The 19,209-nt window shown below is 37.2% G+C and overlaps 1 protein-coding gene across 2 annotated transcripts in view; it reads right to left on the minus strand.

Annotated features, from left to right (window-relative positions):
• Nucleotides 1–4,316: 4,316 nt before the first annotated feature.
• Nucleotides 4,317–19,209, minus strand: part of dhx38 (DEAH (Asp-Glu-Ala-His) box polypeptide 38) — a 114,672-nt gene continuing 99,779 nt past the window's right edge. For both annotated transcript variants that reach the window (XM_051932061.1, XM_051932062.1), the window contains 2 exons: nt 16,331–16,452; nt 4,317–4,975 (listed from right to left, as the gene is read on the minus strand). In XM_051932061.1, coding sequence (XP_051788021.1) covers nt 4,891–4,975; nt 16,331–16,452 — 207 coding nt within the window. In that variant the 3' untranslated portion in view covers nt 4,317–4,890. The remainder of the gene's footprint in view (nt 4,976–16,330; nt 16,453–19,209) is intronic.

A 19,209-nucleotide genomic window follows, 5' to 3' on the forward strand; every position in this document is an offset into this window, starting at 1 on the left:
TTGCTGCCAAAGGTGCATCGACAAAGTATTGAGCAAAGGCTGTGAATACTTATGTACATGTGATTTCTCAGTTTTTTTATTTTTAATAAATTTGCAAAAACCTCAAGTAAACTTTTTTCACGTTGTCATTATGGGGTGTTGTGTGCAGAATTCTGAGGAAAAAAATGAATTTAATCCATTTTGGAATAAGGCTGTAACATAACAAAAGGTGGAAAAAGTGATGTGCTGTGAATACTTTCTGGGTGCACTGTATGCTGGTGAAAACAGAGAAAAATCCTTCATCGTCAGCTTCCATCACCATTCTCCTTATGAGCTCGAGTTGGTTACTAAAAGAATTTAATTATGAGTATAAGTAGCTAAAAGGCATTTTATGATGGTTTTCTGAGGATACTTCCGGGCCAGGGTGAGAAGCTAAATGATATGATTTGGCCTTGTGTTAAAACAGCCATGTCTGCAAATTTGAGGTAGTTAGTGACCTTTTAACTGGGGAGACAGTAAACCGGGTACATAACAGATCTGGAGCAAGATGCAAGATATCCTAGAGGATTGGTGTCTTTTGGGTAGCCTACAAAATCTAGAGGACAAGCTGGGGACTTTTAGTGGGTATATAATGGTCTGGTGTGTTTAACCACCACAACCCTCCATAGGAAGAGCAGAAAGAAAGTGAAATCATAGCAGTTAAAAAATTAAAAATGAATTGACAATACTGTGTGCTTGTTTCTCTAATGTTATATCACTCATAACATAGGCTATGCGTTAGTTAATCTATGCATCTAATCTCTTTTTCAAAATCTGTTAGAAACTATCATTATGGACAATATATATCATACTCCAGATACTACGACACATATGAAGACAGACATAAACAAATCAAGTGCATAAACATTCACTTACTACATTAGAGCACCCAAGATACACTGAATTGCTAAATTGTCAGTGAGCATCTTTTTTATGTTATGTGCAAAAATGCCCACCATAAAGAAATAAAACATTAACTTATTTTAAACAGCCATTTGTTTTGCAACTCCACTGAAGAAAAAAAAATCCAATGTGTCAATCCATTAGACCCTCTCTTATCCTTATCAGCAATACTGCTGGACTCTGTGTCAAGCAACAGCTGCATTATTCTTAGTGTTTCAGTTGTATCAATTATGCCATTCCATTCTAAGTGAACTGTCTTGATTTGAAGATTTCTAAACCACAGATATGATAAACACTCATAGCAAAGTCCTACCCTACTATAGTCCTGTCACTTACTAGATAGATAGATAGATACTTTATTAATCCCGATGGGAAATTCACAAACTATGTACTGGGTCAAAACTTTCAACCTAAAACAGACAGAACATGTGCACTGACTTCACCTCCTAACTATGGTTTGTACTGAGTTGGCTTAAACTAATGACCAACTAAGCTGATTGGTGTTTTCTGTTAAATGAGTTGTGTATCATGGAGTCAGAGTGTAGCAACATGTTGCAGGCTGGCTGGCAAGGCAAGTAAGAAGTTAATTGTACTCTGTACATTAACAATGCTAATATAATCACAATCACAGTAAAAAGTACATTTTTCCTATAAAACAAAGATTAAATAATCAAGATTGATACTGTCCTATTCATGTTATTTGTCTCTAACTCTGTCTCTCACACTGACCCTTTCCACTTATATTATTTATTATCGCCACATTTTTGTTCTCCTAAACCTTTTTGCTCTCTCCTTCTTGTAGCCACCCTCACTGCAGACGTAGCACTTTCTGGAATGTTCCTAATGCTTTAATGGTAGATTTTTGGAAATCCTTTAAAAAAAAAAAAAAAAAAAAGAATTTACTTTTTAACCTCTCTGCAGATCATCCAGTCCTAGTATTTAGAAATGGACCTCTCACACTAACCTAGAATGTGACTGGTGTTGGCCACCAGTGGCATGGATGATCTGTTCTTGCTCCTTGATTTACTGCTCTTCTCTTTTCTCTTCTTTTTGTGTATGTTGTGAGCTGTTTTTTTACTTGCAACTGCCCAGAATCCACGTACTTTTGATTTACCATTTATGTCATCTTTTTAAAGTGGATTTGTCCTGGTCATCCTCAATAAAAAATGTGACAATAAAAAACAAAAGGTAAGAATTTGAATACAACATTAAGCCCACACAAGATTACTTATGATTGCATTAATCTGAAAACTACAAATTTATAACATACAAATTAGGAATGTTTAAAGCTGACGTATTGGCTATACAGTAATCCCTCGCTATATCGCACTTCGCCTTTCGCGGCTTCACTCCATCGCGGATTTTATATGTAAGCATATTTAAATATATATCGCGGATCTTTCGCTGCTTCGCGGGTTTCTGCGGACAATGGGTCTTTTAATTTCTGGTACATGCTTCCTCAGTTGGTTTGCCCAGTTGATTTCATACAAGGGACGCTATTGGCAGATGGCTGAGAAGCTACCCAGCTTACTTTTCTCTTTCTCTTGCGCTGACTTTCTCTGATCCTGACTTATGGGGATTGAGCAGGGGGGCTGTTCGCACACCTAGACAATACGGATGCTCGTCTAAAAATGCTGAAAGATTATCTTCACGTTGCTATCTTTTGTGCAGCTGCTTCCTGAAACGACATGCTGCACGGTGCTTCGCATATTTAAAAGCTCGAAGGGCACGTATTGATTTTTGCTTGCTTGTTTTTCTCTCTCTCTCTCTCTCTCTTTCTGTGCTCTTGACGGAGGGGGTGTGAGCTGCCGCCTTCAACAGCTTTGTGCCGCGGTGCTTCACATACTTAAAAGCCAAACAGCCCTATTGATTTTCCTCTGCCTTTATGACAGTCTCTGCTCCTGACTCCTTTGAAGAGGAAGATATGTTTGCATTCTTTTAATTGTGAGACAGAACTGTCATCTCTGTCTTGTCATGGAGCACAGTTTAAACTTTTGAAAAAGAGACAAATGTTTGTTTGCAGTGTTTGAATAACGTTCCTGTCTCTCTACAACCTCCTGTGTTTCTGCGCAAATCTGTGACCCAAGCATGACAATATAAAAATAACCATATAAACATATGGTTTCTACTTCGCGGATTTTCTTATTTCGCGGGTGGCTCTGGAACGCAACCCCCGCGATGGAGGAGGGATTACTGTATTTAGAGTGCTTCAAGTAATTAAACTGTAACAATGTACATTATTATTTACCTTTTCAGGCTGGTTTCATTCTACACAAATATGCAAATAGTTTAAGAATTTTATTTCACGCCTGAAATGAGAAAATATATACACATTCTGGTGAATTATCTTGGCCTTACAAACAAAGATGATTGTATTACTACATAGCTATAATATGCCTAATGTTAAGTTTAAAACTTTGAAAGGAATTGCTCATTTTTCAAAGTACTAGGGAAAGAATTTTCAAATTTTCTTCAAGATTTTTAAAAGTATGTTGTTTTTTTTCACTAATCCCAAATGAGAACTTAACTCATCAGAGCAATTAATATGCTAATGACAAGACTGAAAAAGAAAACCACTTTTTAAAAGCTGACAAAAAGGAAAGAATGACTTTCACATTAAAAAAAATCAAACTATCCATAAAATGCTTATAACAAATAAAATAATTAGATTCTCTTACAAATCCTTTCTACAACAAAACAGAAAATGTAAATATGAAATCACAAATTTTTTTACATATGAATTCCCAAAATAAATATTAAAATACTCAGTAGCACCTCTAAAAGGTTTACTTACATTTTTTTTAAAGGTTATGTGTTTGCTGTAAATTCAAATGGTTTCACCCTGCACTGTTGAGTTTTAGACTAAATAAGCTAAATACACTACATATACAATTCTTCAAAGTCTGAAAAAAAATATTAGTGGACTCAAAAGCCTCCAAAGCCAACAACACCCATACTTACTATAAAACATTAAATGTGTAAGAAACCCAGGAATACTGGCCATATAATATTCAATGAGCAACACGAAACAGGCTCAACTAACAAAGCACTGGTTTCCTATCACGAGGAACATGATTAACAGTCCCTGGCAGTGTTTCTATAATATTTATATATTTGGAAATTTAAAGTAAAAGTTACCACTCACTATGGTCAGCAGATCTCCTGAGTTACAATATGTTGCCTTGTTGCCAAATTCCTCTCTCACCCCTAGGTAATCTACCATCTTACTTCTACTAACTTTATTTTCAATAACCTGACATTACAGTAAAACTGCTAGCACTGTTTTCATTTATACCTTAGGGTACAAAAAAACAGAAATTTGTCTGTGATCTCCCAGTCTGGTTAAAGCTTAAAAATAAACATGTTTAAAGAAACTGGTAAAGAAGAAAAACATATAGGCGAAGCTACTTTAATACCAATAAAAATGAAAACTATCAAAAAATACAAATGAATGTTGTCAAAACATAATCGAGTAAAATACGGACAGGATGCATTTTACAGAGTTTTAAACCTGGGGATTACTTAAGTACAACAAGTTCCTCATTCTTCATGTAGCAATCTTTGTTATTGAGTCAACTCTTCACTTTTGCTTTACATAAGGTTCATTTTTTACAATATAAGTTAAAATCTATTTATGTTTCCAAAAGAACTGCATACGTTCAGAATATAAAAGGATCATGGCCTTGCCATCTTTGTTACAATCCAGAGCAATGTCCAGAGTGGCAGTGGGCATACTGTTCTTTTTATTTGTGTAGCACTCTTATCTCTGATACAGCTGCCCCCTCTGCTGGAACAACTGGGAGACTGCAAATAGTCTTTTTGAATGAAACAGGAAAAGAGAACACAGCACTGAAAGCTAAAAGAACAACAGCTCACAATGAAACTTAAATTACAATATAGACATCACAGCCACAGATTCTTTATTTAGCACTTTTGCTGCTGATGAAGAAACAGTTCAGTTTTGTACTCTTAAAGTCCAAATCTTGCAGGGGTTCTCTTAGGAGTCATAGGAGTCTCATGGTCCCTTCTACCTGGAGTACAGATTTTTATAGACCTGGAGAGAAAAATAAAAGATTTTTTTTTTTTTTTTTTTTAAAGAAAAACATAGAACATTAAAAAGAGACAATACAGTATTTAACATGTTATATGAAATCATGCTCATCCATTAAACTGTATTCTTTCATGGAAAAAAACATGTTTATTCTCTTCGAAGTGTAAAATTCAAGCTGTGCCTACTGAAATACAGTGCATCCGGAGAGTATTCACAGCGCATCACTTTTTCCACATTTTGTTATGTTACAGCCTTATTCCAAAATGGATTAAATTCATTTTTTTCCTCAGAATTCTGCACACAACATCCCATAATGACAACATGAAAAAAGTTTACTTAAGGTTTTTGCAAATTTATTAAAAATAAAAAAAAACTGAGAAATCACATGTAGGGGAGACTGGGGTGAGTTGTGCCAGTTTTTACTTAAAGTGACTTTAAAGCGAGGTCATGACACTGATATTTCAACTAAAATATGTACATATATTTCAGGGTGTGGTGCATCCCTGGGAACAATCACTTTCGATCTGAAATATACTATTTAAGAAATATAGCCGTCTGAAAAAATGTGGTCTCGTGGCACAGCTTGCCCCCGGTGTGGGGTAAGTTGTGCCTTTGGAGAGAATACCTTGGGGTAAATTGTGCCATTGATTATTAAACAGTAAAACAGTATATTTTGATCTCAGAAACTGTAATGCTATATAAAAGCTAGATAAATTCAACACAAAATTACTTATTTAAGGTTTATTTAAAGTTATTTTACAACATCAAAGGTCAATTTTCTTAAACAAGGCCTAGTGCCACATGAACACATGTTCAGAACAAAATGAAATTCAAATGAATACCAAATTGACTGCAATTCTCTTCACAGGTCTGGCCTACTACATAACATCCCACTTGTCAATGCTACAGGGGAATATAAATTTCTGCTCCCTTCTGGCTGTACCACCAAGTTTTTTTGGTGTGGGTAGTTTCTTATGCACATCTTCCCTAGGGATGACTCCTTCATCATTTTCTTTGAAAGTGAAGATGGGCTTTCCATCCTCAGACATCTTATTACTTCGCCTTAGAAACTTTGCACTGATGTCAGCACGATCAACCTTCTCAACCAATCTAACATAGTTGTAGGATTTGGTTTTGCCTGCAAAGTTCTCAGTGACAAAGTCCCCAGCAGACAGATCCTTGTTACCGCCATCATCATCATTCTGGACATCTGAACTCTCATAGTCAGTGGTGTTGTTAAGTGGAATGAAAATGTCACTCTCTTCTGAGCTACTGGAGACAACCACTTTCTCTTTTGGTTTGGTTGGTTTGGTCGCTTTCAGAGCCCCTCTCTTCTTATTTTCATTCCTTTTCTCTTTTTCACCCCTTCCATTTTCTCTGTCGTGTGTGTTCTCCAGGTCATTTTCTGCTTCATCATTGTCAGTGGTGTCATCAAGCATGCCCATGGCACTTTCTTCTGAGCTACTGTACACAACCATTTTCTTCACAAGTTTAGTTTGATTTGATTTTTTGAGAGCCCTTTTCTTCTGCCTTTGATTCTTTTTCTTTTTGTGCCTTCTCCAGCTCCATCTTCTCAGGTGTGTCGGTCACGATTTTTGATTTTATTTTCTTTCTTCTCATTCTGGGCCTTCTTGCTGTGGATTTTGGCAAGGGAAGTATGGCTTCTGGAGATACATAACCCAAATGGGCAGAAGAACCAGTTTTGTCACTTGATGATTGCTCAGGATTTGGTTCCGGAGGAGTGAGTAGCTCCCCTGGGTCTGGAACTGAATCTGCCTTGCCACCTGACGAATGGACTTCCCCTTCACCACCTTGTTCAATGCTCTGTCCATGTCCTCTAAAGGAGTGGAAGCCCTGCCTGTCTTCCTCTTATAACTCCATGGCATGATGGTCTATTTCTATTTTTAGTCTTAAATTAAGAATGTCACATAGTTTTAGTGATAAACTGTAAGAATACAATCTACAATTACAATAAAATAATATGTTTAAACATATTCATAAGTGGGGGTGAGTTGTGCCACTGGCACAACTTAATCCAGGCCCCTTGGCACAAATCACCCCAACCCTACAATTTTGGAAAAAATGCACCATCCAGCAGTTTTGAGCTAACATCATGCTAGCTGTATAGACCCATAGTGTAGCTTACCAAAGCACTAAAACATGTGTGAAATGGTTTCAAACTTGTCTATAACTGTTCAGACACAACAATCAAAAAACCTTGATCATAGAAATTTTACTTTGAAAGGCAAAAAACAGTTTTTGTTTTTTTAACTTAAATGTGCTTACCTCTCATGCATTGAGGCTCTCTTCTTTGCAGGATAAGTAAAATGGCTGACTTTTCAAAAATGTGTGGTCACATGACCAATTTCTTGTATGGTTCCCTAGAAAAAGGGGGTGGCACAACTTACCCGCTGGCACAAATCACCCCACTCTCCCCTACATAAGCATTCACAGCCTTTGCTCAATACTTTGTCGATGCACCTTTGGCAGCAATTACAGCCTCAAGTCTTGTTGAATATGATGCCACAAGCTTGGCACACCTATCCTTGGCCAGTTTTGCCAGTTCCTCTTTGCAGCACCTCTCAAGCTCCATCAGGTTGGATGGGAAGCGTCGGTGCACAGCCATTTTAAGATCTCTCCAGAAATTAATCCGATTTAACAAGTCTGGGCTCTGGCTGGGCCACTCAAGGACATTCACAGAGTTGTCCTGAAGACACTCCTTTGATATCTTGGCTGTGTGCTTAGGGTCATTGTCCTGCTGAAAGATGAACCGTCGCCCCAGTCTAAGGTCAAGAGCGCTCTGGAGCAGGTTTTCATCCAGGATGTCTCGTACATTGCTGCAGTCATCTTTCCCTTCATCCTGACTAGTCTCCCAGTTCCTGCCGCTGAAAAACATCCCCACAGCATGATGCTGCCACCACCATGCTTCACTGTAGGGGTGGTGCCAGGTTTCCCCCAAATGTAACGCCTGGCATTCACACCAAAGAGTTCAATCTTTGTCTCATCAGACCAGAGAATTTTCTTTCTCATGGTCTGAGAGTCCTTCAGGTGCCTTTTGGCAAACTCCAGGCGGGCTGCCATGTGCCTTTTACTAAGGAGTGGCTTCCGTCTGGCCACTCTACCATACAGGCCTGATTGGTGGATTGCTGCAGAGAAGATTGTCCTTCTAGAAGGTTCTCCTCTCTCCACAGAGGACCTCTGGAGCTCTGACAGAGTGACCATCGGGTTCTTGGTCACCTCCCTGACTAAGGCCCTTCTCCCTCGATCGTTCAGTTTAGATGGCCAGCCAGCTCTAGGAAGAGTCCTGGTGGTTTCAAACTTCTTCCACTTACGGATGATGGAGGCCACTGTGCTCATTGGGACCTTCAAAGCAGCAGAAATTTTTCTGTAACCTTCTCCAGATTTGTGCCTCGAGACAATCCTGTCTCGGAGGTCTACAGACAATTCCTTTGACTTCATGCTTGTTTTGTGCTCTGACATGAACTGTCAACTGTGGGACCTTATATAGACAGGTGTGTGCCTTTCCAAATCATATCCAACCAACTGAATTTACCACAGGTGGACTCCAATTAAGCTGCAGAAACATCTCAAGGATGATCAGAGGAAACAGGATGCACCTGAGCTCAATTTCGAGCTTCATGGCAAAGGCTGTGAATACTTATGTACATGTGCTTTCTCAATTTTTTTTATTTTTAAAAAATTTGCAAAAATCTCAAATGTTTTTCATGTTGTCATTATGGGGTGTTGTGTGTAGAATTCTGAGGAAAAAAATGAATTTAATCCATTTTGGAATAAGGCTGTAACATAACAAAATGTGGAAAAAGTGATACACTGTGAATACTTTCCGGATGCACTGTATGTATATTTAAATAAGATGTTTGTTTCAGAACCAAGTCAACATGGATGCCAAAGGTTACAAAATGTAAGGTCAGGCTGACATAAAAATTCTAATGCTAGAGAGTAATACTCCTTTAGGAAGTTCATTCTTGCCTGGTGAACTTGCACCAGGACCATTTCAGTTTAAATGCCAAACTCAACCAATAGGCTGCAGGATTTCTTAGTGACAGAAGGTCTTTTGAAGAGGAACCAAGAAATGGGCAGGTTTTAAAGCTGACGAAAGAAGGCAGTATTGCTATGGATTGAATTGTAATGGACATTCAAAGTGTAATGGTACTTAAGACAGCAAATGCTTTAGAGATGAATTATGGGTCAACTGAATCCTATGTTTCACAAAGTGTACCCAGAATTTTGACTCCTGAAGTGAAACATTTGCACATCCAGTAATCCAAGAAGAATTTTGTGCAGATTATTTATGGAACTTTAAGAAATGTTTTGTAACTGGGGATGAAATCTGAATATATTACTATAACCCAGAGTCCAGATAACAATCTAAAAAAAACAAGGGTGAAAACCAAAGAAACTCAAGGTCAAAGCCATTGCTGGTAAAAAAACTTGTGCACATTTTTTTATGATGCAGATGGCATGGCCCATATTGATTATATTTTCTGAAAAGATCCACATAATTGTTCAGTATTATGCTTACTTGATATAACAATAGCTTAAGTCAATCAGGGGAAAGAGACAATGAAAGCTGTCGACCATCTTCCTTCTACTTTATGGAGATGCTCCCAGTTATACTGCTTGGGTTGCTAAGGCTGCTTTACAAAAGTGTCGATTTGAATCATGACACATACTTCCTATTCTCCAGATTTGGAGCAGTGTCACTACTACCTGATCCTCAAGCTGAAGGGATTACTCAATGAGATTCACTATACAAATGATGAAGACTTCCAAGTATGGCAGCAGAAAACTGCTCAAGTAGTAAGATGAAACATTTTGCCTGAATGGCACAGAAAAACTTTGTGAACATTACATCAAGTGCGTAAGTGTTAATGGGCATCGTGATGAAAAGTAAAACTGGATTTACTCTCGTTTCCTTTTATAGGTCAGGCTACAGACTTTAATCATGTGAAATTTGCCACTTTGCTTGTCCCAAACATAGTACAACACTGAACCTTTAAAACTCTACAATTAAGCTCTGGAAAGGGCAATTAACCCACCTAGCAGCAGCAAGAAACCAGAAGAGGAGGAGGAACAGAAGAACAGCAACTGTCAACAGACGTACTAAGTGGATTTACTTACTTGTTATACTTGGTTTCACAGTAAGGAAGGTGGAATTTTGTCAAGGACTTTTCCTAGGGGTTAATGAAGCATTATAATTTAAATGCCTCATCAACAGGGGGAATGACAAGGAAAATTATAAAAGTCAAGTTTGATTTGAGGTTCGCACTAACTTTCAGGTGAAGCTGTTAACTTGCATAGAGTGCACTGCTTGCCCTTTCCCCTATACACTGTTTCTTCATTTGTTTACATTTATTCGCTTAGCAATTTATTTTTCAGTCATTGTGTCTTCATTGCCACAAGCATTCAGGTATGGGAGCTTACATGGACTCTGTTTTTGTTGGCTTTCTTGTTCTAACTATTCACTATATATTATATATATATATATTACTAATTATTTTTATAAATTATCAACAATTTTAAAATGGCTATTCTGCATAAGGGGTAGGTTTTATCATTTGATATTTTTTGTAAATACTGAAAAAACTTGATAAATTTAATGTGTGTGTTGCCACATTTATTTCCCCCAAAAGCTTAAAATGAAGTCAAAGGATATCACTGTGGCACAGGAGTGATCACTGCTGCTAGGGCTGAAATCTCACTTTGCATGGAGTTTTCACCTTCTACCATCATATATGTATAACTTCTCTCACATCCAAAATAGGCATGCTGTATGTTAGATAATTAATGCTAATTTTGGGTGTATTGTCTAGAGGTTAACCTATGTAAATTTCTTTGCGAGTAACCCGGTTATGTGGTGATGTAAGCACTCAAATGGGTTATGTCATTATAAGCATTTGTACATGGCAAGTGTGGAAACAAGAAAGGAACGGATAAATGATTTTTTGTAGTGATGCCAAAACTACCCTAATGCTAAAACCTTATGAGGGAATATGATATTTTGACTTGTTTAGATGAACGAAAGAAATGCATTGGTAAAAAGACAAATTTCCCTGAGGCAAGTGATTGCATTATTCCTTCTCCTAAAAGAAATCTGTCTTAATATTTCACATATCAACACATTTACGTTGATGAGCTGAACATACATTGCTAAGCTCAGCAGTATAACCTCTGGAGTCACAGGCTCCGTGCTTATTTTGGATTCATGGTAGCTGATGATGACATTTAACTTTTTTTGTGCAGTTTAATGACGTAAGAGCATTTTGGCAAAGGAGAACGCCATAAATGGACTTGCCCATATAAATGGGTGTTTTAAACTGTGTTACTCACCTTATACTAGTTTTGTGTGTGCATGTAATGAACTCTTCACATTACTAATACATACAAATTCTCTGACAGGCCCAAGTTAAAAATCAGTGGTGAACCAAATGTCATCTATGTACAGTCATGGCCGAAATTATCGGCACCCCTGGAATTTTCCTTGAAAATGCACCATTTCTCCCAGAAAATTGTTGCAATTACAAATGTTTTGGTATACACGTTTATTTCCTTTATGTTCATTGGAACAACACAAAAAAACAGAAAAAAAGCCAAATCTGACATCATTTCACACAAAACTCAAAAACCGGGCTGGACAAAATTATTGGCACCCTCAACTTAATATTTGGTTGCACGCCCTTTGAAAAAAATAACTGAAATCAAGCGCTTCCTATAACCATCAACAAGCTTGTTACACCTCTCAAATGGAATTTCCGACCACTCTTCTTTTGCAAACTGCTCAAGGTTTCTCAGATTTGAAGGGCGCCTTCTCCCAACAGCAATTTTGAGATCTCTTCATAAGTGTTCAATCGGATTTAGATCCGGACTCATTTCTGGCCACTTCAGAACTCTCCAGCGCTTTGTCTTCAACCATTTCTGAGTGTTTTTAGAGGTATGTTTGGGGTCATTGTCCTGCTGGAACACCCATGACCTCTGACGCAGACCCAGCTTTCTGACACTGGGCCCTACATTGCGCCCCAATATCTTTTGGTAGTCCTCAGATTTCATGATGCCTTGCACACAGTTAAGGTATCCAGTGCCAGAGGCATCAAAACATCTTAGAACCTCCACCATGTTTGACTATAGGTACTGTGTTCTTTTCTTCGTAGGCCTCATTCTGTTTTCTGTAAACAGTAGAATGATGAGCTTTACCAAAAAGCTCTACCTTGGTCTCATCTGTCCACAAGACGTTCGCCCAGAAGGATTTTGGCTTCCTCAAGTACATTTTGGCAAACTCCAGTCTGGCTTTGTTATGTTTCTGTGTCAGCAGTGGGGTCCTCCTGGCTCTCCTGCCATAGCGTTTCATTTCGTTCAGATGTCGACGGATAGTTCGAGCTGACACTGTTGCACCCTGAGTCTGCAGAAGTCTGCAGAACAGCTTGAATATGTTTTGAAGTTGATTGGGGTTGTTTATCCACCATTCAGACTATCCTTTGTTGCAGTCTTTTATGAATTTTTCTCTTCCGTCCACATCCAGGAAGATTAGCTACAGTGCCATGTGTTGTGAACTTCTTGATTATGTTTCGCACAGTGGACAAAGGAACATGAAGATCTCTGGAGATGGACTTGTAGCCTTGAGATTGTTGATATTTTTCCACAATTTTTGTTCTCAAGTCCTCAGACAATTCTCTGCTCTTCTTTCTGTTCTCCATGCTTAGTGTGGCACACTCAGACACACAACAGAAAGGTTGAGTCAACTTTTCTCCATTTTAACTGGCTTCAGGTGTGATTGCTATATTGCTAGCACCTGTTTCTTGCCACAGGTGAGTTCAAACGAGCATCATATGCTTGAAATAAAACGATTTACCCACAATTTTGAAAGGGTGCCAATAATTTTGTCCGGCCCATTTTTGGAGTTCTGTGTGACATGATGTCAGATTTGGCTTTTTTTCTCTGTTTTTTTGTTTTGTTCCAATGCACATAACGGAAATAAACATGTATATACAAAAATATTTGTAATTACAATAATTTTCTGGGAGAAATGGTGCATTTTCTGGGAAAATTCCAGGGGTGCCGATAATTTCGGCCATGACTGTAATTATTATACTGTACATTTCACCAAGACTGCTAGTGAAAAACAAACATTTATATATATATTTTTTTTTAAAAAGAAAATTTAACTGTACATGTATATCAATTAAATTAACAAACCCATTCTTGCTCTAGATATTTAAGATGTGTGAAAGTCATAGTTTTAAGTCATTTGATTCCACTTATGTCATCAATTTGCAGGTAATTTTAATGAATGGAAAAATCTATCCATTAATTTTTTTATATAGCAATAAATGCAAAAGCAGAGCAAGATGTTCAGTGACATTTTCAGTTAAAAAAGTGCAATCCTAATTTTAAGTAAAACAAAATATAATTGGGTGGATTTAATATCCTGAGTATGGATCCTGCACTTGGTCATTATCCATGTGGAATTTACATGTTCAACCATGTCTGTGTAATTTTCCTCTGATATTCCTAAAGACATGCATGTTAGATTAACTGGCAAATTCAAAATGGGCCCATGCGAGTATAACTGTGACTGTGTGTGTGAGTAAGTGAGCCCTGCAACGGACAAGGGTGTCCTGAGGTATTTCCAGAGTGCTACCAAAATAGGCTATGACCTTCTATGATCATCAATATTGAATTCTGTAATATGTTTTGAGAGGTGCTACAGGAATTTTACAAATATATGAAAACTTAAAAGCAATGAAGTTGAAAAGTTGTTAAATTTTGGAAGCTATTCAAAAACTATTTTGGAAATGTGAATCTATATTGAAAAATACAGAAAATCATTTTAAGTATAGAGTGGCTAGATATTTCTAAATGTTTCATTTTTTTAATGTCAGCCATTAACCCAAAATAATCTGAAGGTTTAGTATTATAAGACTGATGCCTTAGGATTACAAGTATCTTGTGTGGTTGGATTTGAACTGCTTCTATTTTGCCATAAGAGCAACAGCAAATCACATCTTTAAGTTAATTTATTTTTTTAACATAATTATAATCAATACTCAGTATGGCCTAGTTTGCTTCAGCTCTGCATGAGAAATAATCTTGGATATTACATTAAATTAAAACTAAACTGCTGTTGTATTTTCCCTCTCCCTTCTTCTCTCTGGTGAAAGGCAGTATGCAGCACAGAGCCGACAGTGCAATCTATCATCTTTAATTACAGCCCCATGACACATAAACAACACACAGCACTCTCTACACAGTCTGGCGTCACTATGCAATTATGCCTAGAAGACGGTGACCCCTTCAGCCCTACCATGAATCAGACTGCTTGTTGATTTCCTTTACCTCAGCCTTCAGTTGTTCATTTCCAGTTTATTTCTATTTTCATTTAACTTCCTGAGAAATAAAACGGTAAGAACTAGAACACTGCCTGTACAATTTCCTTTTCCTACAACAGTTTAACACGACTGATAATCATTCATTTCTCTCCATTTAGATTAACACTTCAGCCTCTTATTTGACATAATTAACCCATCAGGCCTCCTTTAACAATCTACAAATCATTTATGTCTCTCTTTATCAACTAAGTGGTGAAAGTAATCACAGTATGTTTAAAATTAAAATGGACCACAGTTTGCTGACTTACAAGCAAGAGCGTATTTTAACACAATAAAATAAAATTTACTTCTCTATAAGAAAACAGCACAACAAGCAGGGAAAAAAACCTTAAGTAGTACAAGAACGTTTGAGACTGTAATAGAGCAAAACAAAGTTTTGGACTCCCTGTACTCTCCATACACTTTGACCTTTTTGCAACAACAAAAAAAAAAAAAACACATTAGTCTAACTTAAGTATTACAGAGTAATAAGCTTTCTCAGCGATGACAAAACTGGAGGTACAGTTGATTAGAACAGCTGGTTAGAAATGTAGCCTCACCACTGCAGAACAAAAACTCAGATCTCTGGCAGGTAAGTATCTGTGTAGGATATTTTGCCATGAACATCAGCTTAATGACTAGCTTAAATTGCCCAGCATTAATTTGTGATTGGATAATGTGATAGACTAGTTGGTTTGTTGATTCATCCATTATCACCCAAAGCTGCAAGAATAGGCACCATGTTACAATAAATTGAAAAAGGGGAGTTTTAAAATGGACAGAATGTTGCCACTACCATAACATTCTTTAAGCGCATAATGGTTTCTTATTAAAACTTGGAGGCCTATGGCAGACAGGAAAGTACAAAAGGGAATTCTGAAAACGTACACAGGGAATTCAACTGGTGGGAAGAGTTTAATTTTATATAGTGGCAACAAATGTACAGATATCTCTTTCACCATGGCGATGTGTTAAAGTAAAACAAACATGCCAAAGATCATCAACTGTACATCTCCATAACACATACTGAAGCAATAAAACGTATTATAAACAAGGGGAAAACAGTTCTCTTGTGTCATCTGATAGGTGTGAACATTCATCAGAGCTGTAATTTAATAAAATGCAAAAAATTTGAAGAGTCTGGGTTTTGAAAGCATCTCATACAGCTATAAACTGCATTAAAATATGACAAGTGGAGCATGAAAAAGGCCACATATTGCTGACGTAGCAGTTTTCATTTGCATAAAAATAAGTTGATGCTATAGATGAGAGTGAGAAAGAGAGAGAGAAATTGAAGAAAATGTATTAATTATCACATTTCAAAGTCAGAGAAATCAAAACCTTAATCCTCTGCTTTAATGTGATTATTGTCAAGATGTCTGACATGCAGACTGGCAGACAAAGGTTTTAATACATAGATAAATTACTTGATTAATTAATAATGAAAATATTTTTTTAATCTGTCTTGTCTTTGTGAAGCTAGTAGATGTATGCTGAATTCATTTTTTACTTTAATTTAAAAATTAAAGCATGATTTATTTTGCTATGCAATTTAAATTGCTACAGTAATAGGGGTCAGCTAAGGGTCAATATAATTTCTTTTTCTTTTAGTTAGAAGTAGGAGAGGGGAACAGCTCATCTACAATTGGCAGAAACACAGAGAAGGCTGATGGGCAGTGTGAAAAGATGCTAGCAAACGGAAGGACGGACAGATCCAAAAAAAAAAAAAAAAAAGAAATTACTTACTTTCATCTATCCTGCCAAGATAGACTTCAAAGGGCAGGGGGAAGAATTATATAAAATATACTTAGATTGGAGAGAGCTGGACAGGAAAGTGCAGACTTCATATGTTCGGGTGTCATTATGTATGCCACAAAATTCTCATTATCCAGCTTTTCAACTAGGGATTAATTAGATATTGAACACGGGAAGCAAAAAATAAAATAAGCAAAATAAAATTGAAGACTTCCTTTACCTCGTACTACCCAGACAATTTTTTTTAGCCTGTTCTTCTTTCCTTGCTTTTAACTGTTGTTCCGCCAATGACATCTCCTCTTCCATTGCCGAGATCTCCTCTTTGGCTCGTCTACGATTTTCCTGCAGATACAAACATAAAAAAGTTAAATGTCAACCAAAAATGAATAAAAACCATAATAACAACTCATTTGATTATATTATTTCCTTTAAGTTTTAAAGTTTATACTATAATGGATGATTTATGAGGATTGAAGATAAATAGGAAGAAGAGAGAATATTTAAGGTTTAATAATGATCAGGATTCAGAAGCTAGCCTGCTGGGAGAGCTATTGAAAAGAGTGGAGAACTTTAAATATGTAGGATCAGTAGGTCAAGAGGGATAATTAGATGCAGAGACAACCCATAGATTGCAGTGTGGATGGAAGAACTGCAAGAAAGTATTAGGAGTATAGTGTAACTGAAGAATTATGGTGAAGGTTAAAGGTAAGGTTTTTAAGACAGTGGTGAGACCAGCAATGTCATATGGAGCCAAGACATGGATAGTAAAGGGAACACACAAGAAGAACTTGGTTGTGGCTGAAATGAGAATATTGAGATGGTTGTGTGGAGTTATAAAAAAGGACAGAATGAGAAATTAGACAATCTCCCAACAAAAGTGGGAAAGATATCTAACAAAATAGAAGAATGTCAGTTGAAGTGGTATGGACAATGAATATGTGGGCAAAAGTGAGATGGGAATGAAACTACACGGGAACAGAAAGTGAGAAAGGCCAAAGATGAGATGGATGAATAAAGTAAAAGAAATTTGAAGGAAAAGAGTTTGACTTGGGAGGAGATGGAGGACTGAGCTCTATGGAGAAGGCTGATCAGGCACATTCACCCCACACAGAAGTGGGAAAACATAAACAGGAAAAAGAAGAGGAGGAAGAAACAGAAATACCCAAAGCAGAGGTAATTGATTATTATGTAGCAAAAGCAAAATTAAACACTTTTCAAATTAGTGTGTTTTAATTTAGCATTTCTTGTACAATTATGCAGAAAGTAAAAGAGATTCAGTTTAATGATTAAAACATTAAAATACGTTTTTTGGCAAACAAATACTACAGAATGCAGTTTGGCTTTTCCCTATTACAGCTAAAATTCAAAAAGCTAATGAATAAATTAAAGAAACCCACACCATCATCGAAGAGTTTTAATATTTAGTCAAAACCACTGAGAAAGGTCTCATTAATTGCTGTTCCAGATACAATGTGGTATGCTTTGGTCTCTTAACTCTTGCCGGCTGCTGGAGCTAAAGGCGAATCTGACAAGACAGTGAAGTGTACACACAAAGCAAAATACTCCGTAGACGTTTTGCATTTTATGTCTGAATCGGACTCCGGCTTAATCGCACTGAGATTTTGATGCAAGGGATCTGGAGATCACAAACAAAAGTGGAGTACCAGCATCAGCTGATCGTAGTGCTGAATGCTATGGTGTAGCGCCGGCCACTTTTTGAAGACACTACTGTAGCAGTGCTACTATTAGTTAAAACTGCATCTCCCAGCAGTCCCTGCAGGGGCTGTTGGGGTCAAAGGTGGTCAGAGGGGTTTAAAAGGAGGCCAGGTGCACAAGGGAGAAAAAAGGTGTTTTTTTGTTGTTGTATTTTGTGTTCCGTTTACCTGTCGGACTGCCTCCTGTTGATTAAGCCGTATTTAGTCTTTGTGTCCTGGATTGTGTCGTTGTTGGGGTCTGGATTGTCTTCTGTCTACCTGTGTGCGGAGGACTGATTGTGGATTCATTGGCTTCCCCGCAAGAAAAGGAGCCATAGGGGTACAGGGGTGGTACTTTTGTTTTCATTTATATTATTTAATTTCATTATATTCGTAATTGTTGTTTGTTCCCAGTGTACTTTATTTTGTCTCTGTTTTTGAGTATGTGCGGGTCAGGCCAAGGCTGGGGGCGTCCCTGGGATCTCCTCTACAAAAATAAATAAATCACCGTCATATTGACGGTGTGAATCTTAGAGGCACAGGACCGCTACACTACTGTATGTCATTATAAGTCAACACCTGCCTCGAAAAAGTGAAGACAACGGTCACTATGGATGTGTTTTGAAGACCTCAACACTTTTCTGCTTGATCAGTGGAAAATAAAATAGGCTGACAAATATTCTTATACTCATCCCATATGCTTATGGAGTGGGGCTCCCTATTACTTTAACTTCATTCCACTTCATGTTCTTACAAAAGCATAATCCTGAACCTATAGAACAATTGCAAGCCACTTTCTTCCCTATTGCTGATGCTACTGTACATGTGTATGACTACTTTGTGAAAGCTGCAGCATGTTATCAGAGTTGACCTCAACTAACACGTTTAAAAAACCATTTGTTGATGCTGCTCACAGCAGTTAAGTCATAAAATAAATGTCAGGTATTCTTATAAATCTTTTGTATAATTATTCAGTAGTGGATTTTGTGGCTCACTGATGAGCAAGCAAATACCCAGCACAACTGCCTGCCAATGAAATGGGGCAAGGTGCAAGTAGTGCAAAGACCCATCAATATAAATCTCATGAAGGACATATTTTAGTTTTTATATTAACATACAGGTGAAAAGAAAAGATTGATTTACAAATCAGTAGATTTTGCAGAAGAGCTATTAAATAGATTTGGGACAATATACCGCAAGGAAAAAAACACAGTTTACATAAACACACTGAGCAGCACATACAGAACTTTAAGAACACAAACCCACAGTGTATCTGACAAAGACAGTCAAATATTCTAACTAAAATGAAGTTCAACAGAAGATATCAAACTGGTCAACGTTAAATACAGCTTCCATGTTTTAAACATGTTATTCAGAAGGATATGTCAACTGTTGGTGGTTATCT

The sequence above is a fragment of the Erpetoichthys calabaricus genome, chromosome 9 (assembly GCF_900747795.2).
Source record: "Erpetoichthys calabaricus chromosome 9, fErpCal1.3, whole genome shotgun sequence".
Classification (NCBI taxonomy): Eukaryota; Metazoa; Chordata; class Cladistia; order Polypteriformes; family Polypteridae; genus Erpetoichthys; species Erpetoichthys calabaricus.